Source organism: Hirundo rustica, chromosome 3 (assembly GCF_015227805.2).
Source record: "Hirundo rustica isolate bHirRus1 chromosome 3, bHirRus1.pri.v3, whole genome shotgun sequence".
In the NCBI taxonomy this organism is placed as follows: domain Eukaryota; kingdom Metazoa; phylum Chordata; class Aves; order Passeriformes; family Hirundinidae; genus Hirundo; species Hirundo rustica.
Genome location: NC_053452.1, coordinates 64,386,287 through 64,412,874, shown reverse-complemented (window position 1 = coordinate 64,412,874; position 26,588 = coordinate 64,386,287). Strand labels below are relative to the sequence as shown.

The 26,588-nt window shown below is 37.9% G+C and overlaps 1 protein-coding gene across 1 annotated transcript in view; it reads left to right on the top strand.

Annotated features, from left to right (window-relative positions):
• The window catches only part of CLVS2 (clavesin 2), a 56,777-nt gene extending 40,349 nt beyond the window's left edge, over positions 1-16,428 (top strand). The window contains exons 3-5 of the mRNA XM_040060057.2: positions 698-808; positions 3,314-3,534; positions 8,284-16,428. Of these exons, the coding sequence (XP_039915991.1) occupies positions 698-808; positions 3,314-3,534; positions 8,284-8,371 (420 nt within the window). The 3' untranslated portion in view covers positions 8,372-16,428. The remainder of the gene's footprint in view (positions 1-697; positions 809-3,313; positions 3,535-8,283) is intronic.
• The last annotated feature ends 10,160 nt before the right edge of the window (positions 16,429-26,588 follow it).

Sequence of the window (26,588 nt, the reverse complement as noted above, 5' to 3'; positions counted from 1 at the left end):
TATTCTCTCGACTTAGAAATTGAAAATGCATATCAGAATCTTTTCCTAGTGAGTTATCTGCCTCTTGTGATTTTCAGCAAGTAGAAAAGAAAAGCTGTTGCTTCAATACAGATATGCTGTCCTTATATTTAAGTTCCCAGAAGGCCTCTGACTATGTGACAAGAATTACTGTCATGGATATTGCATAACAGTTTATGCATAATGTTTAATGCAGTCTCAGTTTTATGAAATATAGATAATATTGGAGACATTTTGAATAGTAGTTTAGATTTACACTTTCTTTTTAAGGTGGAGACAAGGGACGCTTTTAGTGGTCTTCAATGACAATGGAAGAGTTGAGACTGTTACTATTAAAAAATGAATAAAATCCATAGAAATGGAAAAGAGAAAAATACATGGCATAGATGTATTATGGACATAAATGTTTAAAGCATTTCTGGAGGTTAGAAATGCTGTGCCTTTATTTGAATAGCACCTCAGCAAATTTTCTCCACACTTAGTATGTCCAAGGTTTTTTGCTCCTTGGTGTGGAAGGTTGGAACTCAGCTGAGAGGACACAGTTTTGAATAATCTTTCTTCTGGTCAAGGGTTTATTATTAAGATGAAGGCATTCAGGAAAAAAAAAAAGTATCTGATGCATGTACTACACATGTCAAGAATTGGCTCAAATTGTGTGTGTTTGTTTTGTGTTACACAGGACAGTTTTCCAGCTCGGTTTGGAGGAATACATTTTGTCAATCAGCCATGGTATATCCATGCCCTCTACACAGTTATCCGGCCCTTTCTAAAGGAGAAGACACGAAAAAGGGTATTCTTTTTAATTGTCCATTTCCTGGCAGTTGTCATCAGCAGATGCATCATACTCTAAGAAAGTAGACTAGCAAGAGATATCAGCTTGCTATTGGTGGAAAATGTTTAAATATATCTGTGTCGTAAAGGGTACCTTCAGCTGTTTTAGAAACTTATACAACATTATCCTTTAAGGATATAGTCAAGCAGTGCACTTAAATGTCTTTTAAAATGTAAGCATATGCTTGCTCCTGGGGATTATATAAAAAATATTGCCAACATTAAAGTTTGTATTAAGATTGTATTCAATTCCATACTATTTAACTTCTGTTAAAGTTATTTGTGTCTTTCTTTTAAAAGCAGAGTTAGTGACTACGAAGTCCTTTCCCAGTGTGATTTCCTTGACATTAGCATGAGCTAAAATACCCAGCTGGCATCTAGTAGTATTAGTTTGCAAATACTAATTTGAATGAAAGCCAATAAAAGGGAATTTGTGTGCATGCATCTGTGCATAAGCACGAGCAGCCTCCGAGATGTTGCTGATTTTGTACCATTTGCATCAGTGCAATTAAATTAGAGCTTGGTGGTGATAGCATATAGAATGATATTATTTCTGTAACAGGAACTTTGTCATCCAGGAAAACACAATCAACATCATGTACAATGGCACTAAAAAGAACATGATGATTTTTTTCCTTAACGAAATCAGCTCCCTAAACAGCTCTGTATTTTTTCCTCCTTGAACACATTCTGCAAGGCCACAATGATCCTTGGTGTTGAGCTGGTTTTCGCTGACAGATTATGCTTGAGAGGCCTCTGGTATTTACCGATTTTGAACTATAGATCACAAAGCCTTTTATGTAATATCTGTTATAAATATGCAAATGAAGCCCCATTTTGCAGGACTCAGTTGCACTCTGTTGACTGCAGCTTCTGCAAAGAACATAGCAGTGCCATATATGTCTGAGGCCTTTTCAACTCAAGTCCTGCATATGCAGAACTAGGGAGTAAAGTGCAGCTTATAGGAGTGTTACAGCATTAAAAAATAAGTGACGAGGCAGTTGAACACAGAGGCTTATCAGTTAGCATCTAAATTTTTATTTAGACACCTGAATCAATGGCATATATTTTCAGAAATGCTGACTTTTTACAACTGTTTTTTGTCAATACTGAATACCTATAAAAAGTAGTCAGGTGGTTAAATATTGATTTACAGTTTTAAACTTAGTGTCAAAATGTGAAAGTTATGACCAGCACATAAAATTTAAAATCAGCTTTAAAAAAAATTATTAGATGCAGAACAAACAACTGGGGAAGAAAAACTCAAACTCAAGAGTCTTTAGATTTTTTTTTATTCAGACTTATTATTTATCCATTGTTTTTATCCTGAATTATTGTGTATATTTTAATTTGTCATGTAGATTTGCAACTGATAGTTATAGTCAGATAAATGCAGTACTAAGCATATATAAAAACAATTGCTAAGAAGTGAAACACTTAGCTGTAAAGGCACCATAAAGCAAATAACTTTCACCATTAATAAATGTTCTTTCACAAAAGGATAAATTCCTTTCTGAGATGGAAGAAAATTACTGCTTTTGCACGGTCATATGAACTTTTCTGGGTCCACATCTGACTGGAAGGTGGTCTAAAAATCAATAAAAGACAAGCATATATTTGGTCTTTGTCTTTCTGCCTTTTGAATTTAACTCTTATAAATCATGCTGAGGATCTAGCTGCCCAGAGGAGTCCCTGCAAGGTGAAGCGGAACGTGAAAGATCTCAGAAGGGTAACACTAAAGTTAAACATAAGTACAAGTATTCATATCACATCACACTAATATAAAAATATATAAATGTAAAGTAGATATGAATATCAGTCTACCAAAACATTGATGGAAAATATCAAATAGTCCATCAGCTATTCCCTCAGTGTTGTCACAGGGATTATTTTACTGTTATTACTTACTTCATGCATTGTCAAGTATAAATGGCAGTTACTGGTATGACTAGATTAAGGAAGAAATTTCTATCACTCATATCATTGCACTGCACAATATATCTTATTTATAGGACTCATGGCTGCCTGCTGAAAGTCAATATGTATTCCTTGTTGTATATGGTGAATATTATTTTTATTTATTTATTATAATCTTAATTTATTCACTTACACAGAATCAGGGAGAGCAATTGACAGATTAACAAGGCAGTTTGTCTATCTAATATTCTGTCCATCTAGCTACCAGACACCAGTTCTTACCCTCCCTAAGTCCCTTTCCCTACAAACATTTGAAGTTATTTATGCTTTCATCACTTTGCAGGTTTATGAACATAGTATGACCATGCTTAAGGCAGAGGTGATGTGTGCCCTCCTCTGCACCTCTGTTAGCCCAACACAACCAGAACGTTTAAATTGTACAAAATTGTTTAAATTGTACAATATCCTCCTAGTAATGATGATGTCATTTGGGCTTTGATGTTTTTTGGTGATACCTCTGTGTTTTTACTTGCATGCATGCATACAGATATTCCTGCATGGTAACAACCTCAACAGCCTGCATCAGCTCATACACCCCGAGATCCTGCCTTCAGAGTTCGGAGGAATGCTGCCCCCCTATGACATGGGGACATGGGCAAGAACACTACTTGACCATGAATACGATGATGACAGTGAATGCAATGTGGACTCCTACAACACTCCTGCAAAGGATATAGAAAAGGACCTCTCTCCCAAATCCATGAAAAGGTGAGTTAAAAGTACTATTGTCTTCTGGTATTGCATAAGGTTGACATTTGCCGCCTTCCTCCTTCATGAAGCTGTAGGTAGCTCAGTCTGTTATATAGGAAGACAATTGGGGTTTTTTCCCCTTTCTTAAAAAGACCAGTGTTGGTGAGAGAACATGGCCTTGATTATTACCATGTGAGTTGTGAACTCAGTGCAGCTGATTATTTCTGAGGTGCCATCCAGGTTGTGTACACAGCACTGTCTTTGAAATAAGCTGCTATCTCACCTCAGCCTACAGTACTTTTTAGAGAAACAGTGCTAGCTGGAGTGAGCCTCTGAGCAGAGGGTAAATTTGGGCCAATTATCTTTCTGGGTGATGATAGCTATTATCTTCCTCCATCTCATAGCCTACTGCCTGGTATCCACCAGCCTGTAGGTGCCAGGACATTTACAGCATCTGAACCATCAGTCACAGTAACTGCGTGCCTGAGAAAATATGAGGAGAACCAGGACAAAAATCAGTGCCAATTGTAATACTCAAGTCTGGTAAACATTCTGGCATTCTGATATTCTTCTCTTTGAGGAGGGTACAGCGTAATTGCTTGCTGCATTTTACTATTCAGAATAAAGTATAGGAAGAGCTTAGTTACCTCTCTAGTAACTATGGAAGCAGTGAGGTCATTGACTTAGAAGGGCTGAAACTGATCCAAGCTTGCCAGGGTGGTAGGAAGAAAAGGGTAAAGATTACAACTGTGATAGCAGAAAGGGCAACAGAAAGGGCAGCAAAAGTCAGAGTGCAGCTCATACGGGGCAGGCCTAGCAATGGATCAGGAAAAGACAAACATGCTAGAAACCAATATATAAAGCCGTTAAAATTAAGTTAGGATATGCTAGGCTGGGAACCCAGTTTCAGGAGACAGCATGCAATGCAAAAGGGAAAGAAACTCTGGAAACAGACCAAGCAGAATAAAATATTTTCAGATGTCTCAGCCAGGAAGATGATTTTGGCTGGAAAACACTGCTTAGACTGGGAAGGACAGTGTGGTTTAAAAGGAAGATATTTTTGTGGAAACAGGAGACAACTTAATATTGCTATAGGAAATTAAAAAAAAAAAAAACCAAACAGTAAAGTTAAAGGATTTTGTGTTGACGAAACCCTCCATTTTATTGAAAGTTGGAAATAGCAAGAAACTTGGTTGAAATGAGCTAGGATAAGAATTTTAAAAGGTTCTGAAACTATATGAAGGGGGTGCTGGAATGGCTGTAAACCTGGACTCAAACTTCCATGAGGTCATTTTGGCCATAAATTCCCAGAGTCTCCAAAATCCCCAGTGCTATGAAGCTAGAATTGTGTAACTGACAAAATTAATGGAGAAAATGGGACTGAGAAAAAGAGTCAGGGGAGAGGAAAGGTGAGCAATACACTTACATATGATTTGCACATAACACAAGAATTATGAGACAATAGAGAAGGTGTCTTAGACAGAAGGATGGAATTAAGGAACTGAAATGCAGAGTCTTTCAGCTGTAAAATGATGTTGTGAGAGTAAATAACTTCATCCAAGGGTAACGAAAAAAAAAAAAAAGAGAGAGAGAAGGCCTGTGACAAGTCCTTTTGGAGCAGCCTGTTTGGAGCGGAGTTTTTCAGATTGTCCTGGGCAAGCATGTTATTAAGTGGAAAAGCAGTGAGTTCACCAGATTCTTAATTCTTTCTCAAATAATTTTTATTCTCATTTAACTTGTTCTTGGAAACTCTTTCCAGACAGTATTACACTTCAATGTAAGCTTCAGATTGACATTCTTTCATTTTAGGTGAACTAACACAGTAGGGGATCTAGTGCAGAAAATAAACATGTTGAAATCTATATCTATAGCTATATAATAGTATGCTAAAATTTCTTCACCTTCTAAGCATTCTTTCTCCATTAGCATACCTCCGGCATCTGCTGGAATCCTTGTTCCTTGCTGCTGGACATAAAAAATACTAAGAAGACTTACTGTGCTAGTACTAAGACTGACAGAAAGTCCCAAGACTTCAGTGTATAAAGTGCACAGACTCTGTTAAAACACAAATAGAAAAGTTAAGATAAAACAGATAAACTCTATTTCATTAAAAATTAAATTTAACTTGGATTCAACAATTGATGGGTTGTTCCTCTCAGTTTAAACCCACAGTCAGTATGATATGTTTGTGCAGAAGATTTTTAACATATGAAAAACCATGACTAAGGCAATGAAAAGTGCTTAACTTAGAACAAATCTCATAAGCATCTAGCAGATCTCCAACAACTGTCTTGTTTAATTTGGCTTACCATTTTAAAATTAGTTTACTGTCCTGACAGAATATCCTTTTATACCAAAATCCTACTGAAAATTGATTTCTTTCTAACTTATTTTTTTACCCCCAATGTGACACACTGACATTCTTCCAGATCTCCTTGAATTTTTGGTGAATTGGATGGCCTCACCTTGAAAGAAAGGTCGACTGGGGGGGGGGGGGGGGGGGGGATGAAGGAGATAAGGAGGAATTAATGGCACCTGTAGCACAGACCTCTGGAGAGAACTTGTTTATGTCATCTGGCAACATTGCAGCTGTCTCAGCAGTCAGGTTTAGCCTGTGTCTGTCAACCTGAGGCACCCAGATGGAGACCTGCATCCTCTTCTCACCTAAGCCAGCAGGGCAGATATCTGTGGTGATAAACTTTGCAGAGGAGCTGTGGTTTGGTTCCTCACCTCTGCAATGGGACTTTGTAGTATAGCTCTATAGTGTAGCTCTGTCCCACTGTGATTTCTCAGAATATATTCAGTAATATTTGTAAAGTTATTTGGGAGATGTAGGTAGAAGAGAAGGAGCTATAGACTTAAACAAATGTTTTTCCTTTCACATATCTTCATTTGTGAATTGCTGTTAAATGGGATAAAGCATGACAATAAACGTCTGTTTAAAACTGAGTACAAACTATTTCTCCTTCTTCTTCAAGGCATTTGGGCATCTGAGCTTACAGACCATAGGTCAGGATTTGTGCAGTTCAATTTTCACACCTGCCTTGGCATTAGGGATTTGGAGGCCCTGGGAATTTATGGCCAAAGCTTCCTCACCGGGAATTGAAGGCCAGGTTTGCAGCTATTCCAGCTCCCCTTTAGCTTTCCCCAGATGAGAACGGAAAACCCTGTCTGCTCAGTCATTGGCAGCCAAGGAAAAGGCTCCATCTTAGCACTTACATCCAGCTGGCAAACCTTTGAAGTTAATTTGCTTTCACAGCAATTTTTATCATGATGAACTGGATTTTCTATGAGTGCAGCTTCCCACCAGCAAATTTTCAATCAGCTTAGCATTGGCACAGTACCTTGTAAAGATTTTAAAGAAGCATTTTTAATTCAGCTTTTTAGTTTTCTGCCTGAGGAACTGACTAGTGTTCAGGATGAGTATTACTGTACACTCTTAATTTAAAAAAAATAAATTATGCTTATCACAAGAGAGATGATCATATTTTTAAAGCTAATTTCTTTGATTTTAGTATTAGTATGAGAATGGGATAAATATTATCAGAAAGTATCCTTGTATCCAAAGTTTTCACCTAAGCTTTAAATCAGATGTTTTTTCTTGTGTTCTTTTAAGTTTTCTTTAGATTTTTTTGAGGAAGACCTTATCAGCCTCATTCATTGGTTTCACTGGATGATGCCAGTTTATAAGAGGAGGGATTGACTCCATATGCTTCTCTTAGGAAAAGTTAGAATTTGTAAATGTTTTTCTCTGCACTGTAGCCCTCTAAATGGGCAAATCTGTAGCAATGCTGCAGGCACAGTGTGCTTCCACCGATCAAAAATGGATGCCTGCATTCTAGAGATGTCTAGAGCTCTTTAGTAATCTCAAATCTTCTTTACAGAAAGAGAGGTAGGCATTTCCTGCATGAGATTTTTCTCACTAAAGGAAACATTTAGCAAGGGTTTCATTTACTGTACCCCAGAAGTGGCTGCTTTTTGATGAGCCATAGCTGATGTGAGACCCCATCTTAACACTCCAGGCGTTGTTTTCAATGGAACATTTTGATTTTGCTGGAGTCTCCGTTTTCCTCTTTGCCTGTCACATATGGCTGCTGAAGGGCACCAGTACCATGTTATGCTTCTGGGCTGAATCAGAGAATCTAGAGAAAATTTACAATCATCACTGAATCTGCCCTGATCATCCTTCCCTGCTCAGTTCAGTTGAGCTGAAAAGTGAGTTTGACACATTTGTCTGCTGCTCCAGAAGTCCTGCTAACCATGGCACTATTCCTAGTTTTGGCTTAGGATCTCTCACTGTTGAATTAAGATGCAGTTCAGAAAAGGAGCAACTTGTGCTTCCAGCTAGCACATCCCACTAATTGCAGTGTGTGATTAGCCAGCTTGGTGGCTGAATTGTACCTTCTTTGCCAGCCCAGTGCTGTATAACTTTCTGGAGAGACAGTGAGTACTTAAGTCACTACAGAGGACAGCTTAGTTGACTCTTGTGTGTGGAGGACACTCCCTGCTTCACAATTTCACTGAAGAGAGGATCCACTTTATTCCACCTTTTGCTCCTATATTTGTAGATCAGCACTGAGCCCTCTAAAGCCCTGTTATTCCTCCATGAGGGTATTTCCTGATGATTTGCAATGATCAGATGCTTGGATAATGCTGTACCCTTATTTTTAAGCCCTGACAGAAATTAAAATAAACAAAAGAAAGCTGAGTTTTAACCTCATTTGTCTTGATCCAGAAATATCAAATAAACATGTTGTCCCTCTGCAGGTCTCAGTCAGTTGTGGATCCTGGGGTGCTGAAGCGCATGGATAAGAATGAGGAAGAAAACATGCAGCCTTTGCTTTCACTTGACTAACAGTTTTTGAGCATTGGACGTGAACTGAGGTGAAAGGCACTGCCTCTCAGCAGCAAGCAAATCATTGGGAAGTGTGTAACAGCTGGAATCCTATTTACTCATGTTAATGTAGCATATTGGCAACAGGTGTTACTATTCTGCCTGAATTCTGGATGCCCTTTGGTGAAAAAGAAGTAGAGAAAAAAAAAGAAAATGAAGTAAAAAAGAAAAGGAATCAGTAATTTAATCTGTAAGTGCCAACTTGTTTGTAAATACAATATAATTCTCCAATTTTACTTTGTAAGTTATGGTAAACAAGTGCTATAGAAATGAGTGACTATTAAATATGTCAGTGAAGTGCACCATAAAAAAGAGAAGAAAACGTGTGTGTTCTCACATGCACACATGCACAGAGAGAAACATAATGGACAAAGAAAGATATCAAAGCCAATTAAATGTCCTTCCCATGGGAAGCCAACTAGCACATTGACTACTGGATTTTTCTGCAATGCTCACATAGTGTGCTAAGATAAAGAGGGAATATAAGTACTTGGGAGATGCTATAATCAGTGGAAAGCTTCCTAACTGTAGGAATTGGTTTCTCAAATAATACTGGGGCTTAGGATTGTGATTTAGCATAAACCATGTGCGTTTTGAGGAAGATCACAGGTGAACTGGAACCAAATCTTTGGATAGCTTTGTTGTTTAGCTGTATGGGTCTCTGAGGTTTCTTCCCTAACTTTTGATTTACACAAGTAACCGGGCTTGGTACTGTAATCTGGGTGTTGTAATGTGGGACACATTGTAATTACTTCTCTTGCATTTTGGGTGCACATCAAGAATTTTTCCAGAACACTCTTCTCCCTTGGAGTGAGACATTAGTCATCTAAATGCAGTGTAATAACCAGTATCTAAAAGCAAAGCCTGGCAGCAGAGGTTAATCAATGAATCCTGTGCACTGGGAGACTGGATGCATATATATATTTTTATCAATCTCTGACAAGCATACAAGGTGACATTGTTAGATAAATATATTTCATTGAAGGTTTATACAAGAAATCATACCTATTCAATGTACTTAGATATATTATAGATTGTTTATTGAGACACTGTCATTATTAATAAAGTAAAACTTTCCATAGATCAACAGCATCCCACTCCAAGCAAGGATTATTATGAATAAGTTTTAGTCAAACATCTCAGCCTATAGTTTAGGACACTTTCGTTTTGGTTGTAGTGTAACTGTATATACTGAATGTGTGCCATAATAGAGAAATACCTTTTACCTCAAAAGGGCAAAGGGTTTCAGTAGGGATTGAGTAAATCAGCTGAAACATAGGGGCTGTTTCATCTCTGTGTTCTGGCTGATGTCTGTGCAGCCGGTTGTATGCTGAGGTGAGAATGTAATTTCTTATTAGGACTTAAATCAATAGTCAGAGTGGGAAGACACACAGGGTGCCCAGCAAGACATCTACATAATTAGAGATATTTTAAGAGCATGTTCAGGCAGTGCAGGGATTAGTTAAGAAAACACTGACCACAGTGACAGCTCATGGCAACCCTGCCTCCCAAGTACTAGAGATTAAACCATTTTCTCCATCACTCCAGTGATCAGTGAAGTTCCAAAGTTACTGGTTGTAGGTCATCTTTTCTCATCCAGGATGATTACAGCTGTAAGATTTGGTAGGCTGAGGTGAGTTAAGAGCAGAAAGTGAAAACTTGAAAGTCTGTCGTCTCGAGTTTAGCTGTAACTCCTGTGGTGGCAGCTTCAGCATTTCTCAGGGCTGAGACGACCCTGACTCATCATCCTTGATTAGCCCAGGAAACACACAGATGAAGCTTTCCTACTTCCCAGGCCGTTAGCAGCACTGATAAATAGGGTATGCCCTAATACGCCATCACCTTGCAGGAACATGTCTGAACAACTCAGTGCCTTTCTGCTTTCCTAATTCTGTTTTCATAGGATGTGTTAGGAAATGCAGAGAGGAAAGATAGGAAGCCTGAACTTCTTAACAGTCTGTCCTACGAGTTGTCAGTAGTAGAAACTGTCCTAATACTACTTCTGTGGTTTGAGAGACTTGAAGAAATGATCAGTTCTTATATACTATTTTATTCAGTTCTATTTTTCACATTCCTTGTAAAATCATGTTGTACAAGTGAGATGTGTCTCCAGTATTCGCATAAGTGCCATATTTGAATGTATCTTATATATTTCCACACTTCTGGTTAGTAGATTAGTATACTGTCATAGTTCTGATTTTAAAATTCTTATCAGATAAAACTAAAACATCAGTAGAAATTTTAACCTTATAAGGGCTTCAGGATTTAGTCAGTACTCCACATGTATACAAGCTGTTACATAGTAGTGATCAAAATCTTCATGGATCCTTTTAGATACATGGGCCAGACTGGTATAAGACAGCAGAATGCTGTCTAATTAAAAAATGCAAATCTTTTCCAATGTATGAAGCTTAAAATTTGTTTGGAAGCTTATAAATTTTTGTTTGAACTCCCTTTATTTGTGCACTTAACTGTAATTTATGTAATATTTTCTGATGTCTGAATTCAATTTTAAGGTAATGAGTATTAATACATTCTTTCCAGAAAGTGAAAGTAGGATATATTATAATTTTGTGTAACTGGGACCTCATCTTTCAGCCAGAACAAAATTGCTTTTTCAATAAGATTCTCTCTGTTGAAGAGCTAGGCTACAGGTCTTCATGGCTGCAGCTTTTATTTCACTGAAGCAAATTCTCACCGTGGCAATTGCAGTTGTGACATTTTGAAAAAGAACATGGAAATGGGTAAGAGAAATAAATATAATTTACCTGCTCTCAGTGTTCTTTGAAGGCATTACTCTTTTACATATCAGGGTACATAAAGGGTTCCACCTTTCTTGTAGAAAATCTTTATAGGTAGTTCAATTTTTATTAGATGAGTTTGGACTGAAAACTTTTTCCAATCTTTATTACCATAGGAATTGCTGTCAAATTTTTATAGCAGAATTGATGTGCTAAAAACAGAATGCACATGCTTGGGAGGAACTCCTCTTAATTTCTTACCTTTCTTGTGAATTGGGTAGAATAAAACCTTGTTGTAATTATGCATGCCAATATGCATATTAAAATATCCTGCAATATGAGGAACTTAGTGGAGAAACTGGATATACCTGTCCAACTACTTAAAAAAAAAGGATTAAAAAAAAAAAAAAAAAAAAAAGAGAAAGAAAAAAAAAAAGTGTAAAATTTGATAGCCTTGGGTCTTTGTTAAGATCTAAAAATATCCTCTTACATGACAACTTTTCCAAGACAGAAATGTTTAAAAATATATGGAAAAGTTATGTAAACTTCCATGACCAAAATCTCCTTGTAATCAGAGATGTCAGTAGACTCTTGGCTTTACAGAGACAGGTAATCAGACCCACTAAGCTCCAACAAACACACAGACTCCCTCCCAATAGTTATTGTAAAATAGTTTGAGATGTCTTTACAGAAATGTAAATTTATTGTATAGCATATTTAAAAGAGATGTTTTGCACTCTACAAACATGCTATGCCTAGTCACAAACTGAACACAGAATTAAAGAAAAGAGGAGTAAAAGGGGCCTCAAGAGGTCACTGATACGTGGAGGAGCAGATTCACTTTAATGTCACTCTCAGATGTTTTAGCTCAGTAGCTTGCATGGAATGCTCTTTGTATTATTTAATCGCAGTCACAGCCAAGCCTAAACACATTACCTGACAAAATTGTAACCTGACAGTATTTTGTTCATACCTTTTATTATCTTCCTGTTCTGTTTGGGAAATTAAAGGTTGTCAAGAATCATATAAACTACCATTTAGCATTACTTGGAAAACACTTTGCAATAAGCTTTGGTCATATCCCTATTATTATATTGTTTCTGTTATGATTATCGATGTATGTATTTGTTTTTTGATATAGTCATGTTTGAAAGAGCATGCAAGAGAGAAGAAAACAAAATCAATCAGGCTTCAGGATTTTATTTAGAATATTAAAATGGGATTTTAGGGGTGAAGCTGAGTTTGGATTTTATTGTCTTTAATTGTGTCTGGGGAATGTCTGGCTGAGCTATTGGCAATATTGGGTTCCAAGACAAATTTGGAAGATTAATATCAATATGAAAGACAAGAGCAAAGGTCTCAAAGGACTGTATTGATAACAAAAAAAACCCTCTTAATCACATGGCTATGTAGATCAGAATCATCTAAAGAAAGGTGTTTTGCAAATAGCCTGTGAGTGTGTACTTCTGGTGCTGAGAATAGTTCTTTTGTCCACAAACTTCAAAACACTCTATGAAATTGAGAAAATAATAGTTCCAATTTCTCAGGTAGTAAAACAGGAACACAACAAGTTAGAGACGTACCTCAATGGAAGACATTTTTCCATATGGAAAATATGTCACTTTGATCACAGTCTGATTTTAACTGAAAGAGAGAAAATGTGTCCCTATTTTGTGTAAGAAGGTCTTATTGTCAATTCACTCATGCCTAGTCTCTCTAGAACACTTTAGCATGGGACCTTTGCAAACCAGGAGTGATCTGATTTCCTGTGGAGTTAAATATGAATGTACATTTAAGGATTTCTGCTGAGGAAATGGCAAGAACGGTGAATGTCCCCCAAATGAAATGCCTTCCTTCGCTGTCTGATTGTTGGGAAAAAAAAAAAGTAGTTTAAAGGCCCCTCAAAAGGAAATATGCCCAGTAAAGAATTCTGTCAGGGATGAAACAAGATACTTATCTCCCATTAATAATACAAGGAACATGAACATTTTGTTTAGAGGCTTGCTCGCGTGACCCCAAATGAAAGTGCAAACCAGGTAAATAAAATTCCATGTCCTGTATTGCCTTGTTACTTTGGATGATCCTGTGTCAAAAGTCTGTATTTAGATTGACTTGGACATTCCCTTCAGTCTGCATTTCAGCTTTCAGTTGTGTAGGATTTTTTTCCTATCAGCTTTTGGGATCTTAATTTGTTTCCTTCATAAGGGTCTGTTGGCACAAAACAGCATTGACCCCTGTTGGATTGCACAATTTATGAAGTGGTTTTGTTGTTAAAAAATAACAACTTGTGCAGTGCTAGGTAATGGTGAAGTTGAAACTTGGGTCAGAAGTTCCCACTATTTTGTCACTACTCCTCCTGTGTTTTGTGTGTGTGAACAGCTTTGATTGATAAAAGACATGTTAACTCTTGCATGATATAAATTTAAAAATAGAAAAAAAAAATGGGTTTCTGCAGTGAGTTCAAGATGTGAATTCATCAGCTATTGCTGTGGAATCCAAAGGCGAGCGGACTGCACGCAGGTGAAATAGAAAGACCTCCAAATGAAGTTGCTGATAGTTCCTTGTTGTAACACGTTTTCTTAAAATGTGGCCAGATGGTGGTCAGCCTGATCTCTTCTCTCTGAATCAGTGGCTTACAGTAAGTCCTCTCTAATAAAGGTATGACAAAGCTTCCTTTTGCAGAGAATTCACTTCCAGGGAATTGACATATCTGTCAATTTGCAGTAGACAAATAGTGGGAGTTAATTAGGATTTTTATTTGATATGGAAATGCTGCTGTGGTTCCTTAAAGAGGCTGTCACATCACCAGCAACCAACTACAGTGCCTAAAGGCAGGCATCTCAAATCAGGTCCCTTGGTTGATAAAAATTTAAGAGTAGAAAAAAATCAAGGGAAGAGATGATAGAAGATGATAAAATGCAATAATTAAAAAATCAAAACAGAAGCAAACTTGCAGTGGAAAGCTGCATGAATGACAAAAATGATGTGATAGAATCTGTATTACACTTCCAGGAAATTAATTAGTAGCCTATTATGAGTGCACCCTCTACATTATGAGCAGAGTTTCCATTTTTCTCATGGTCTTCCATGTATGACCACAATGGAGTTTCCCAAATCTTTAGAAAGTGAGTTACCATGTAAAATGGTGGGTGCTGTAGCTGAGCTTGTGAACATGATTTAAGGGGTCAGAACATGACAGCAGAGCCACACTTGTAGATGGGTCCCAGGAATATGCTGTGTCCTGCCTGACTGAAGAATTCATGGAAGGAGAGAATGAAAGGAGCCCTATCGCTGTAAGGAAAGGTGGCAGGCCTAGGAGAAAACAACATTAGGGATTTGGAGTGAGCTGGTGAACCATTTTAACAGTGAAGGAGGCTTTCACCTGCTCGGTAATAGAAGAGATGACTTACAAACCCCATGACATATCTGTCACCCAGAAGGAGAGATAACATGTTTCTCACTTTCCCACACAAACTCAGTTTCAGTATATTTAAACCTGATGCGTATGCTAAACCTGAAGTGCCTCTGCTGCTGCTGTTTCCACAGCAGTTCCCAGGGTGTGGGTATCATGCAGCATACAGGAGCTGGAAGAGTAGAGCCCCCCAGCCCATCCATAGGAAGAGAAGGGAGGGACGTGTTCTGCAAAACCCTGCTGCAGAGAAAATTTTGTGGGAGAATTCAGCGCTTGCTTGAGTTACAGCCCTGACACCAGTATCAGTGCCTACTCTGTGGAAAGCTGTGAGTGGAAGTGGTGTGGGAATCTCCCTTGAGAACCTCGGTGTCTTGTGCTAATTATGCAGCCTTCGAGCTGTAGCTGGTGATCTGTGTCCCATGTCTTTGAACAGTGCTGCTGGTGATGTTAATTGTAGCCATTAGTCACCCAGAGCAGAGATGATTTAAAGGAAACTGACAACTTTAAGCATTACACTTAATGCCTAAGAATATTAAATTGGTGATTGTTACAAGTAATGCCTAAGATTATGATAACTTAAAGACTTCCAGGGGTTGGTTGCATTGTATCCTTGATGGGACTTAGTGTATAATCACTTTCCTTTAAGTATGGTTGTCCCTGAGGTTCAAGTGCATCTTTGATACAGCGATGGTTGAAGGAATTAAATAGCAGAAAATGTCATTCTAAGGCTATGAATATATTCAGAGGGGCACATTTAGATTACCTGACACCCTTAAGAAAAATGGTTTTGCAATTTGCTGGTGTTCAACTCAAGAATAATGGCTCTTTTAAATCATTTGCTTCTCTAGCTCTTTCACCCTATGGATTGCTGTATGAAATGTGTTCTACAAAACATTCCCAGATTTCATTTCTTCTCCTGCCCTCTTATGTTTGCTTTATTTTATGAATAACTGAAAAAACCTGTAAAAAAAACCCCGAAACATTGATAATCTGCAGACTAGATCTTGAGGACCAGTATTTTAAATATTTCCCTTGTATGAATCTCTGGTTAACAGGGTGAGATGGAAAATGAGACCACGGCCAGCCACATCATAGAGGAATACAAACCTGACTGTTGTCATTCTTCACACAGGAACTACTGCCCTAACATTTAATCAACAACATATTATGGAAGTACTCATGTCCCAGTGAAGGCTGTGCACAAATCATGTTAACTCTGTTGATTCTGCTCTGTTATGAGAATAATGATTAACAGCTAGTGATGGTGACATCTAAAATTACAGATTGGCAATCTGTGCCTTAAGGCTCTTGTGATCTGTAGTACTTGCATAGCAGTAACTACTGAATAATGTTCTTTTTTGCATGCAGTAATCTACTTTGGAGCCTTATGGAAAATATTATAGCACCATATCAAAATTCAAAATTAAATTACAGGAGTAGTTTAAAAGCAGTGCTTGTATCCTCAGGATAAAATTTGTTTGTTTCTCAATTTAGTACTGTTAGGACTCAGGGGGTCTGAGATTTGTAAAGCCAGGACAAGTTTATTAATCATGTTCTTTCTCTGTAAAATTTCAGTAACTATTCTCTTTTCACAACTTGTCAGTTTGAATTTTATTCTTGGACCTAGTGAAATGGTTAATTTTGGTCTGTTGTGTTCTAACCTAAAGTCTGAAGATAAAGCAACTTTGTGAAACATCACTCTATATATTGTATATTTAAATATCATCAGTTCTCCGTGATCAATAGGCTGCTTTGGAGAGTGCTACTACTTTAAATCATCATTGGTTATTGAGGAAGAATGACATTCTGTTAAATAAAATATGACCAAATTAAAATTAAAATACATATATATTTTCGTCTTTGTATATGGGAGTGTTTGTCTGGCTTCCTTGTGGTAAAACATACATGGAAGACTGGATGAACTGCATTTTTTTTAATCAAGGTATTGAAAGAAAAATACTGAATGGTATGTCAGTGTGAAAGTCTGGTAACACTAAATGTCTCTTTCCACCCATCAGTAAGTTTTAGAGAATTAACATATTTCACATTTACAATACCGTTTTGAACTGTCACTTAGAAGTCTCTCTAACGTCACAGGTGAAGATCATGTAGAGATGCAACACAAGAAAAGCTCATTTCCTCCCCAATGTAATGCCTACTCTCCTGCCTCTAAGATTGCTCTGTAGTGTGTTCCCTAGCATCATCTTGTGTTCATTGGCTTTTCTTTTTATGCCACATCAGGGAGAAATGGTATTAGGTCTCAACAGAGATGTCCCTTTCTTCAGGAAATTTCTGTTCTCAGGAGAGATTAAACAGGGTAGGATAGAGCAGGCTGTGTGACATTGGAGCACTGCCTGCCAAATGACCGTATTTCATTCTAGATTTTGTTTTTCCCATGGGAGGGGAGGCCCAGTAAATTACAGTAATGTGTTTATGTGCTTATTTAATACAATTTTTGTAGTATGCCTTGCTTTAGACACAAGGACATATAATCACCTCTTCTGTACATTTTCCATAGCTTTTCTTTGGTTTACACAGACTAAAAAACAAAACAAAACAAAACAAAAAAACCCCACAAACAAAGAAACAAACACCTCCAAAAACAAACAAAAAAACCAACAAACATCCCCCCCAACAACAACAACAAAAATAGGCTGCAGTAGCTTCCTGTTTCACACATAATTTCAGTGCTGTATGCAGATGCATTCCTTACGCCAACATGTTGAAAAAATGTTGATGGGTTCTCATCTGTGTGGTCCCTCAACTCCCAGGTGCTGCATGGCTGTACACAGTATATAAACCATTTTTGCACAAGGGTGCTTTTCATCATGACATTACTGTACAAGCTATATGTCAATACAGTTCTCTGCTCCCTTGGAAATCCCTCACTTGCATCCCTCCAACTGAGCAGAGTTGAAGACCCTATAGCAGTGTGGTTTGCAATTCCAGTGTTCTGAGTTATAACCACTACACATTCAAAGGGTGCCAGGCTGCTTTTCCATACAAACAATGTGATCCCAGTGCGTGTGCACCTTTGGGGAGTGTGTGTGTGTGTGTGTGTGTGTGTGTGTCTGCTTGTCTCACCCCACCTCCCATGTTGGACCCTCTTCACTAATGTTGGTTTTCTGTGGGGAAAAATACCTCAAAGAGGCCTCAAAGCTGGCATCTTGTGTTGCCATGTGACAGTGTGTTGTGACATGCTCAGGTCACTTGGCTCTGATGTGGAACTGGCTGGAGCATCCTGCAGTTCACATGTGGCTCCAGTAGCTTCAGTTCCCACCAGAAGAGACCAGCCCGAGGGCTGGAGGATGGAGGAAAGAGTGCCAGGTGTGCCTTTGTTCTGAGGGAACTGGGAGGCAACAGGGACCTACACTGGGGCTACACAGACATTTTAGACATGTAGTACTATAAAATGGGTAGGTGGGCAGAGGAATGGTTTTTGTTCCCTGTGGGCAGGAGTTCATACACAACATCCAGTCGAAAGCAGAATATCAATGTAACTCCTATCAGTGTAGTGGCATGGCCAGGAGGATCTGCCAGGAATATGGGAGTCTTGTCTGTGGAATTAATTACCTATTGTGCTACCACAGCTCTGGTGCAGCCTCACAGTAGCGCTGCAGTGATGAGGGGTAGAGGAGTGGATAGTGAAACGGGGAGCTGTGCTAATAATTTCAATAGTACTGGCAGTGTTTACACAAATCTCTATCTGTTGAGAACAATATAAACAAAGGAAGTGTTCACAAAGCCGAAAATTCTCTGTGTCAGTAGCAAATAAAGTATTTTGTTGCATTGTCTGCATGATTCTCTGCAGTGCTGTTTTCATTCCCATGAGCTGAGTAGTGGGGAAAAACAGCCCTTGGCCTTCCAGACATGTACAGATGGTTGGCTAGCTAAAAGCCCTTCCAGTACCTGAACCCTGACCAACAGCATCCTTTCTCCTCTGGACAGATTACCGGGCTGTCAAGAAATCCTCTTCCCATCATCCATCAGCTTAACTGCTGAAACCCCTGGAGATTAGCAACTGAGAAAGTGCCTATGTAGCAAAAATATGTCACACTGGTCAAAATGGAGATATTTTTTTACACTATCATTCTCTTCTATTCAGATATACAACTTCACAACTTTCATCATTAAATTTACAGCAAAAATAGTGATGAAAAAATGCTATTTAAATATAACTGTTTAAATTTTTTCTCCATCAGTGGTACAGAAAACAGATAATCATATGGTTTGATAGCATTAATTTTCATTTCAGTCTCTGAAAATAAAAACTTTTCTTAACAGGCATGTAATTTCTTCCTCATGGAGCAATGAAGTAAAAATAAGGTTTTAACCATATCCCAATCCTGGAATCACCAAATAAAAATCACCAAAGTCTAACCCTGATGAAGAAGCAGTTGGCATGCTGATCTTAATGAGTTTGGTTTTGGGTTTTTTTTTTTTTTTTTTTTTTTTTTAGATTTTGATGTATAGACCAAGATTTTTTGAAATTTGATAGTGAAATATGAAGCCTTGAAATAGCTTCTAAATAAACACAGTAATGGAAAATGACAACATATTCAACGTTTTACAATAGTTTCTTTTTCTTTAATGCATATACCCTTTTACAGTTTAGATCAAGTGAATACAAACCAAGAATATACTCGGAAATCTGAAAGTGTTCAGAATAAAGTGTGAGGTACAACTGTGCATTATAGTATCTGCTGGATTTTTTCTTTTAAGTCTTTATATTATCATTATTAGATCCTCCTAACGCTCATGTAGCAAAGACATCAAGGAGAAACAAAGTGTCTTGTTTGCAGGAAAAAAAAAAAAAAAAAAAAAAAAAAAAAAAAAAAAAAAAAAAAAGGAAACATATACCTGGCACATCACAATTTACCTTTTTGATTTAATTTCTTGTTCATGTGACTTCCTTTTCTTTAAAAAAACTGTAGCTGTGGATCTCAGCTCATGTGATGCATCAAGTTGATGCGCCCATATCAATGCAAGCTAAACCACAATAATGTCCTAAGTTATTTTAGTGTCATTAAAACCCTTTGACATATAGTGTCTTTTGAAAAAAAAAAATAAATTACAGGCTAAAATTAGCAATGAAATAATGATGCTGCATTCAAGAGTGTTTGAAAAAATGCTTGCAAACCTACCTGTCAGATACATAATCTCTTAAAGAAATGTGGTTTGCAGTTTAGGAAATGATGGTCTTCAGCCTCCAGAATTAAAAACAGAGGGAAAGGAGCATATCCTCCAGGAATATGACTTTTTACGTGGGCGGGCATTGTAAGGACAAGAAGGAACAATTTAAAACTAAAGGGGAAGAGATTTAGATTAGATGTAAGGAAGAAATTCTTTACTCTGAGGGTGGTGAGGGTGCTCCATCCCTGGAAATATTCAAGGCCAGGTTGGATGGTGTGGTGGTGCAGAACTGTTTTATTAGATTTTTGTAAGAAGTTTATGTTATGGTTCGTTTCACTATATCCCCAATTCTGTATCCCTTTTGTGCTGTCTGTATAATAAGGTGTTTTGTGTCAATCATCCCATACCTCACATGACATGTAACATCCCCTCTGCCCCAACCCCCCTCTCTGGGGCAGCTTGCCTATCACTCCCGGGGTCCCTCCCAGATTGTGAAATCTCCGGCAGAGGGCTTCAGGTGATAGGCAGCCTGGGGGGAATTCCTTTGGCTCTGGATTTTAGTGGTCTGAAGCTTGGGGGTGGGCACACCTTGTTACCCCCTGAATCCCCTGATTTGTTGTCTTGTTGTATCCTCCCTGGGACCCTCCCCCGCTTATAGGGGGTGGGAGGGAGGAGCAAGCTCTCTCAGCCGCGGGGTTCTCAGCCTGGAAGCTCCGAGCCGCTCGCCTCGGAGCTTGGAGATCTCTGCTAATAAACATCCTTTAACCTGCTAAGCTGAGAGCCAGCCTTTTCTCTTCTGCTGCTGTTGACTGTCACCTTTGGGTCCAGCTGCTAAGCCGAGAAGCCAAAACGAACTGGAAACTTTGTGTCTGTGTTGACCCGAGCTAGCTGGGGGTCAGCTCCCACCCGGAGCGGGGACACAACCGGACACAGGATGGGGCTCTGAGAAGCCTGGTCTAGTGGAAGGTTTCCCTGCCCTTGGTAGGGGGCTTAGAACTAAATGATCTTTAAGGCTCCTTCTGACCTAAACCAATTTGGATTCTAAGATTTAGCCTACTGGTAATTTCTCACAATGATAAAACTGTCTCATCATAAGTATTTAGTAAAATACAAAGGCAACTGCAATGCAGTGTGGATTAATTAAAATTCAGTCATTAACTGAAATTGACCTGAAGTCACAATTCCTGTGAGTAACATCCTCTTCCACTTGATGTTTGGTGGAGGATCTTGCACAGGTTTTCAGGGAAGCTGGGGATGTGATCTGCTATCATTGCTTTTTCTCTTCTTTAAGTTCTCTCAAGTTCACTGCCTTTAAATTTCTCTGCTAATGTCCTGAAATATGAAGGGAAGCAGGTGGATCTACTAGAGAAGAATTTGTTTATTCTTCATTTATTGCTAGCTTCCTGTCTTCCAATTTTATTGATGATGAGGTTATTTTCGTGTGAGGGTTTATCATGTGGTGTTGGGTTTTTTGTTGTTGTTGTTGTTTTGTTTGGGTTTTTTTTCCTTTGATTTTTTTTGGGGGGGGGCGTTTGGGTTTTTTTGGGTGTTGTTTTTTTGGGGGGTGGTGGTTTTTTGGGGGTGGTTTTGTTTTGTGGTGTTTTGTTTTTTTTTTTTTTTTTTTTTTTTTTTGGAAAGGGAGGAATGAGTCCTTTTTTCTGTTTCAAGGTAATGCATCAAATTATGTTTTCACAATCCTGCAGTTACAAAACTTTATTTTTGACTGTCTATTCCCCCCAGTTTATTATTCAAACATTTGCTGTTTTTAATGATTAAATATAAGCAGCTTAAAAATGCATAGCATAATGATACCAATTTCCTATCTAGTTTCCCTTTCCTAGAAGCACCTTAACAGTGCAATATAAAGCCCAAGATGACAGCAATTTACACCTCTGCAGAGACAATAAAATGCAAATAATGTGGTATATCTTGAGTATTTTCCACTGGAAAGTATTATTTTTACCTTGTCTTTATTCTCACACATGGAAAAAAAAAACCCAAAACAAAACACTATAAAGATGACCACTGTCTAATTACTAACTTATTTACATTTTAAAACTCAGGTAAGAATTTATCTACTACCAAAAGCAATCAGGGAAAGTGGTTGGGCACCACATAAAAAGACACCTGCCTGCTACCTTTTACCACTGCTTGGCTTCAGAGTTATATTTGTGAGTTTCAGACTGCAGAAGTAAGTTTATGTTTGGCTGAAGTAATTAAATAATGAGAGGCCATAGAGACCAGTTACAGCACAGCACCTTGGTTTGCATTTTAGGTATGGGAACCTTTTCTTTATAAATGGTACTTTATACGGGTTTTAGCTTCCACGGGATTTTTGTCACATAGCTTCACTGAACAGAACTGCTGGACCCTAGGGAGAAAAGTATCAGTGCCATCAGGGAACTAAATTTGGGAAGGGAGAGAATAAAACTGTCAGCTTTTCCAGGCTGAGACAGTTTCCCATGGGACTTTTTATTTTGTGAGGAAAACTACCAAAGGCTAGTAGCAGTACTGGTATTGATTTTAATGTTCAAGTTCGCAGTCATTATTTGCAAGAGCATTTTGATTAAAATGACCTGAGTTTGATTTTCTCTCTCAAAATGCCTTTGATTTTCAAATTGATTTTCTGTCTGTTTACACCATGAAACTGAAACAGTTAAAGGGTTGGTTTGTTTGTTTGTTTGTTTGTTTTTAATCAAACCTGTTATTCTGATTATTAAAGTGATATCATGAGTCTGAATGATTAGCATTGCATTTTTTAAAGGAAGTTTTGTTCTCATGTCCTGTTTGGTTCTGTGTGTCATTTGCCAAACTACCACAATTTCTCATGTAAGAGAAGCTTTTAAATTGAACGTGCTCTGTTGCTTGACTCCAGTCATATAAAGTCATAAGTCACAAATATATGTTGGTTACTTTAAGAGATGAGATTAAATAAGATTAAAGAGCCTAAGAGGACACTAAAAGTCACTTACTTCCTGATTTACTGAACCAGAAAAATAATCACGTCATTAACTCCCATCTCAAAATACAAGACTAGTCTTCTGAAAAGTTTAGTTAATGCTTGCACCTGCTCTATAAATTTAAGCAATGCACTCCTCAGCTTTATTGCCTCCATCCTGAGACAGTGAGGTCCATAATTCCAGGGCACAGATGATTAATGCCATGCTGTTTGGATTCCTGCATCTGTGTTATGAGTCAGGCTGCGTGGGAAGGGACAGCTTTAAGCCTTTGAATTTTTCCCATCTTTCTCTATTCTCCTGAGTGCGACTGGTCAGAATTTGTCCAAGAAGCTCTTTTTTACTGAAGATTTTGGATACAGCAAAGTTAGAACTGTAAAAAAATTTCAATGTCATCTACATTTTTGAAGTAATTTTTAAAAACAGTTTAAATATGTTTATTTTGATAAAATTATTCCTTTGATGATATGCTAGTTAAAACAATGGCATAAAATAGTTCTGCTTCAACTTGGATATTTTATTTTGTTAAAACATTTGGTATTTTTACAATCCATTATAATATGAGGCAAATATAACTTCAAAATCTATATACTTTTCTTATGAACTAAATTTCCTTTTTTATCTTTTGTTTGGATCAGCATCTCTTGTTTGCTGTAGGTGCTTTCCAGGAAGGTCATGATTTGATTATTATGTGCCTCCAGTCCTTCAGAACCATATTCATCCATTCAAAGGTTTGTTCTTTTTTTCTTTTCTCTTCATCCATCCCAAAGCTTTGGCCTCACGCCTGTCACCTGATGACAGCCAAAGAGATCCGAGGTGTGTATTAAATAAATAAGTTTGTGACTTTGCATCTTTCTTTTAAAAATCCTACAGTTCTGATATGGATGTCAGAATCGCTTTCTAATTTTTCACTTTCGCATGTGAAAAACCAACAAATTTCTCAATACTATGGTAGACAAGGAGCCCATGTGTGTCAAGGAAGCAAAAATAACCACAATGGGGAGTGGCAGGGTAGATGAGAGAGAGGGAAAATCTAGAGAGAGAGAGGGGAAGATCTAGAGTGACAGTGAGAGCAAGGAACTAAAGCATTAGGATAAATAATGTCATGCTCAAAGTATTATTCCAGCATGTAATGGTTCCCTTTACTTCTGAGCAGCTCTCAACTGAAAATCAATTTACTTTAGCAGAGAGCACACCATGTTATTGCATTATTTATTTAAAAAAAACCCTGTATTCTCTTCTCTTTGCAACATTGTTGACTACCATCAACAATCGGTCTAGAAAGTACAGTATTGAGCTTGTTTGCACAGAGAGAATAAAATAAAGCTTAAAAAAAAAAAAAATCATAGAGTGATAGCAAAGATGATGTAATGGTATTTGCACATGGAGAGTAAATGTGCTAAGACAGTTCAGCCCTGAAAATAGCCAGTGGGGTTTGAAGTATGATAAAAACCTAAAAACTCATGAGTGGTTTGGAGAAACTGAATAGCCTTCTGGGTTTTTGGGTTTTTTTCTTACATGAACAAAGAGTCACCGCACAAAATTATCAGGCTGCAAATTCAGGATGCATAAGAAAAAAATGAGTTTTCATTCACCCTCTAATTAAAGTATTTTCACCATTACCACAAAGCACTGTAGATGCTGAAAATATATACGACTTCCAAAAATATATTCATAAAAGAATTATTTAATTAGGGCTATTAAACACAAAAGGAGTATGTCCACTGTCTCGGGAGGTCTTGAGACACAGAGCTCCAAGTATTCTGACAGTTCACCAGGGGAGTATCCATTCCTGCTTGCAGCATTCTCATATCTTTCCTGGGTGTCAGATGCTGCCCACCGTCCGGAACAGGACTAGGCAGACCTTCAGTCTTCCCCAGGATGGCTTTTCCTACCCTAACTAAAACAGCTTGTATGCTACAGTCTTATTTAGTGTCCAACATTGTGATGGATTTGAGATTTGCTGGTTGTAAGGACCATCCTCTTTTGGGATTCTTCAAAAACTATTATGCTGCAAGAGCTTGCTATCATTAAGATAGGTGTGGGAAATTCACATTACCTGACTTCAGACATCTATATGTGAGGTGATCACCTGAATCCCTGCTCCGATCAGTGGAGAAGAGAATTCATGGTTATTTCATCTCCCCTAGGAGATAAACTGTGCACTATGAAACACAGAACTCTCTGGAAGGGGAGCCAAGAGATCAACTCTTGCTGCCCTTGACTGGCATCCATGTTGGAAAAAATGTGATGGGAGAACTGGTAAGAAAGGGAAATAAGTAGAGAGTTGTGTTCTGGTTCTGCTTCCTCCCTTGTGGAGCACATTGCAAAAAAAAGCAGGAAACATAAAAATTTTTTTCAAGGTGAGAGTGGTGTATTTTCTAAAACAAGAGTCAAGGCCAAGTCAGCTCAAAAATCTCTCTGGCATACAGACTTCAACCAGTTTTGAGGCCCACAAAGATGTTAGACAGTTAGACATCTTTTGTTATCCGGAAAGATCCTATTCTTTTTTTTTTTTTTTCAGTGTAATATGTCTGCAAAAGATAAATTTGACTATAAAAAAATATGTTAATATGCCTGATTGTCTTGTATTTTCTCCAAAATCCCAGTTTTACAATTCAGAGGGCTAGCTAGGAATGAGAAAAATGCATTTAAATCACTCCTGTCACTAAAAAGCTGTATAATGGAAATGAAACTGCCTAAAGAATAATATCAGACAGGAGGTATACACAGAGCAGGGCATCTGAAGGGCAGCACAAGGAAGAGTAGGCTGCTGTTGCTTAAGTTCAGAGGAACTGGACTGTATAGCTCCTGGTGGTTGACTTAATTCAGAATAGAATTGTATCAGATGTATGGTATATTATTTTGAGTGTTGTTTCTGTGTTCAAGATAAAATCATCTGTCTTTCTGCCATATGGAAAGAAGTTTGTTACCTCAAAGTTTTCCCTATCACCAGTGAAAAGCAATTTCTGTGTGAAATATCTGTGTCCATACTTACAATTATACCTACACCTTTAACTATATATATATTATTTTCAAAGCTGAAAATAATTCTCTTCCTCTTGATCTGCATCTATAATAGGTCATTGTTTCTTCTTGATGACACTTAAATTGCTCACCACTCCTTCAGACTAAATGTACTACAATCCTTTGAAGGTACTCCATCTGCCTTGAGCCAGGGTTTTTCATATAATCTGTGCTCCAGATGCTATGTTTTGCATTGTCAGTCTGTCAGGGACTGCTTGCTGCTATGGTGTTTTGATGCAAAAATACAGCTGCTGGATACTTAGGTGAAGGAGAGCATGCAATAAGAGCAGCTGACAAATAACTAGTTGAGTCAAAATGAGTGGCATTCATTTGACCAACCTTCATTTACATGTGACCTAACCCTATACACCCTCATCAATAAAGAGGAACAGTCACTTCCAAGTGACTCATCATATCCTAAAGCAGAAATCTTAGCTAGGGAAGCTGTTGGTATGACTGGCAGGGGAGGCATAATGGGAACCTCAAACAGCCCATGCACTGCACAGAGGCAGTCCAAAGGAAAAGAGAATAGTTTTGTTACAAGTTACTAAACAATGGAAGAAGCTGTTTTTACACCTTTTATTTGTAATTAAGAGGTAGGTCTCTAAAGGATGATTCTTTCTTAATAAGATGTAGTCAATAAGGCTTGCATCATCAAAGAGACAATGCTGCACACATATCTGACCTCTCCTTCACCTCCTTCAGAAGATGTGTCAGCTCATGCTAGGAGTACTGAAATGTGCTCCAGTACATTGCTTTGTCTCTTCTGAGAGACAAGGCAAAAGGAATGGACTGTGATAGGCAGGAAACCTTTCCACATTGATCTTTATTATGGTGAAAATTTGAGTCCTCAGAAGTGTGAGTAATACAAGCTCAGGCTTCCTGAATAACTGATCTGCATGCTGATG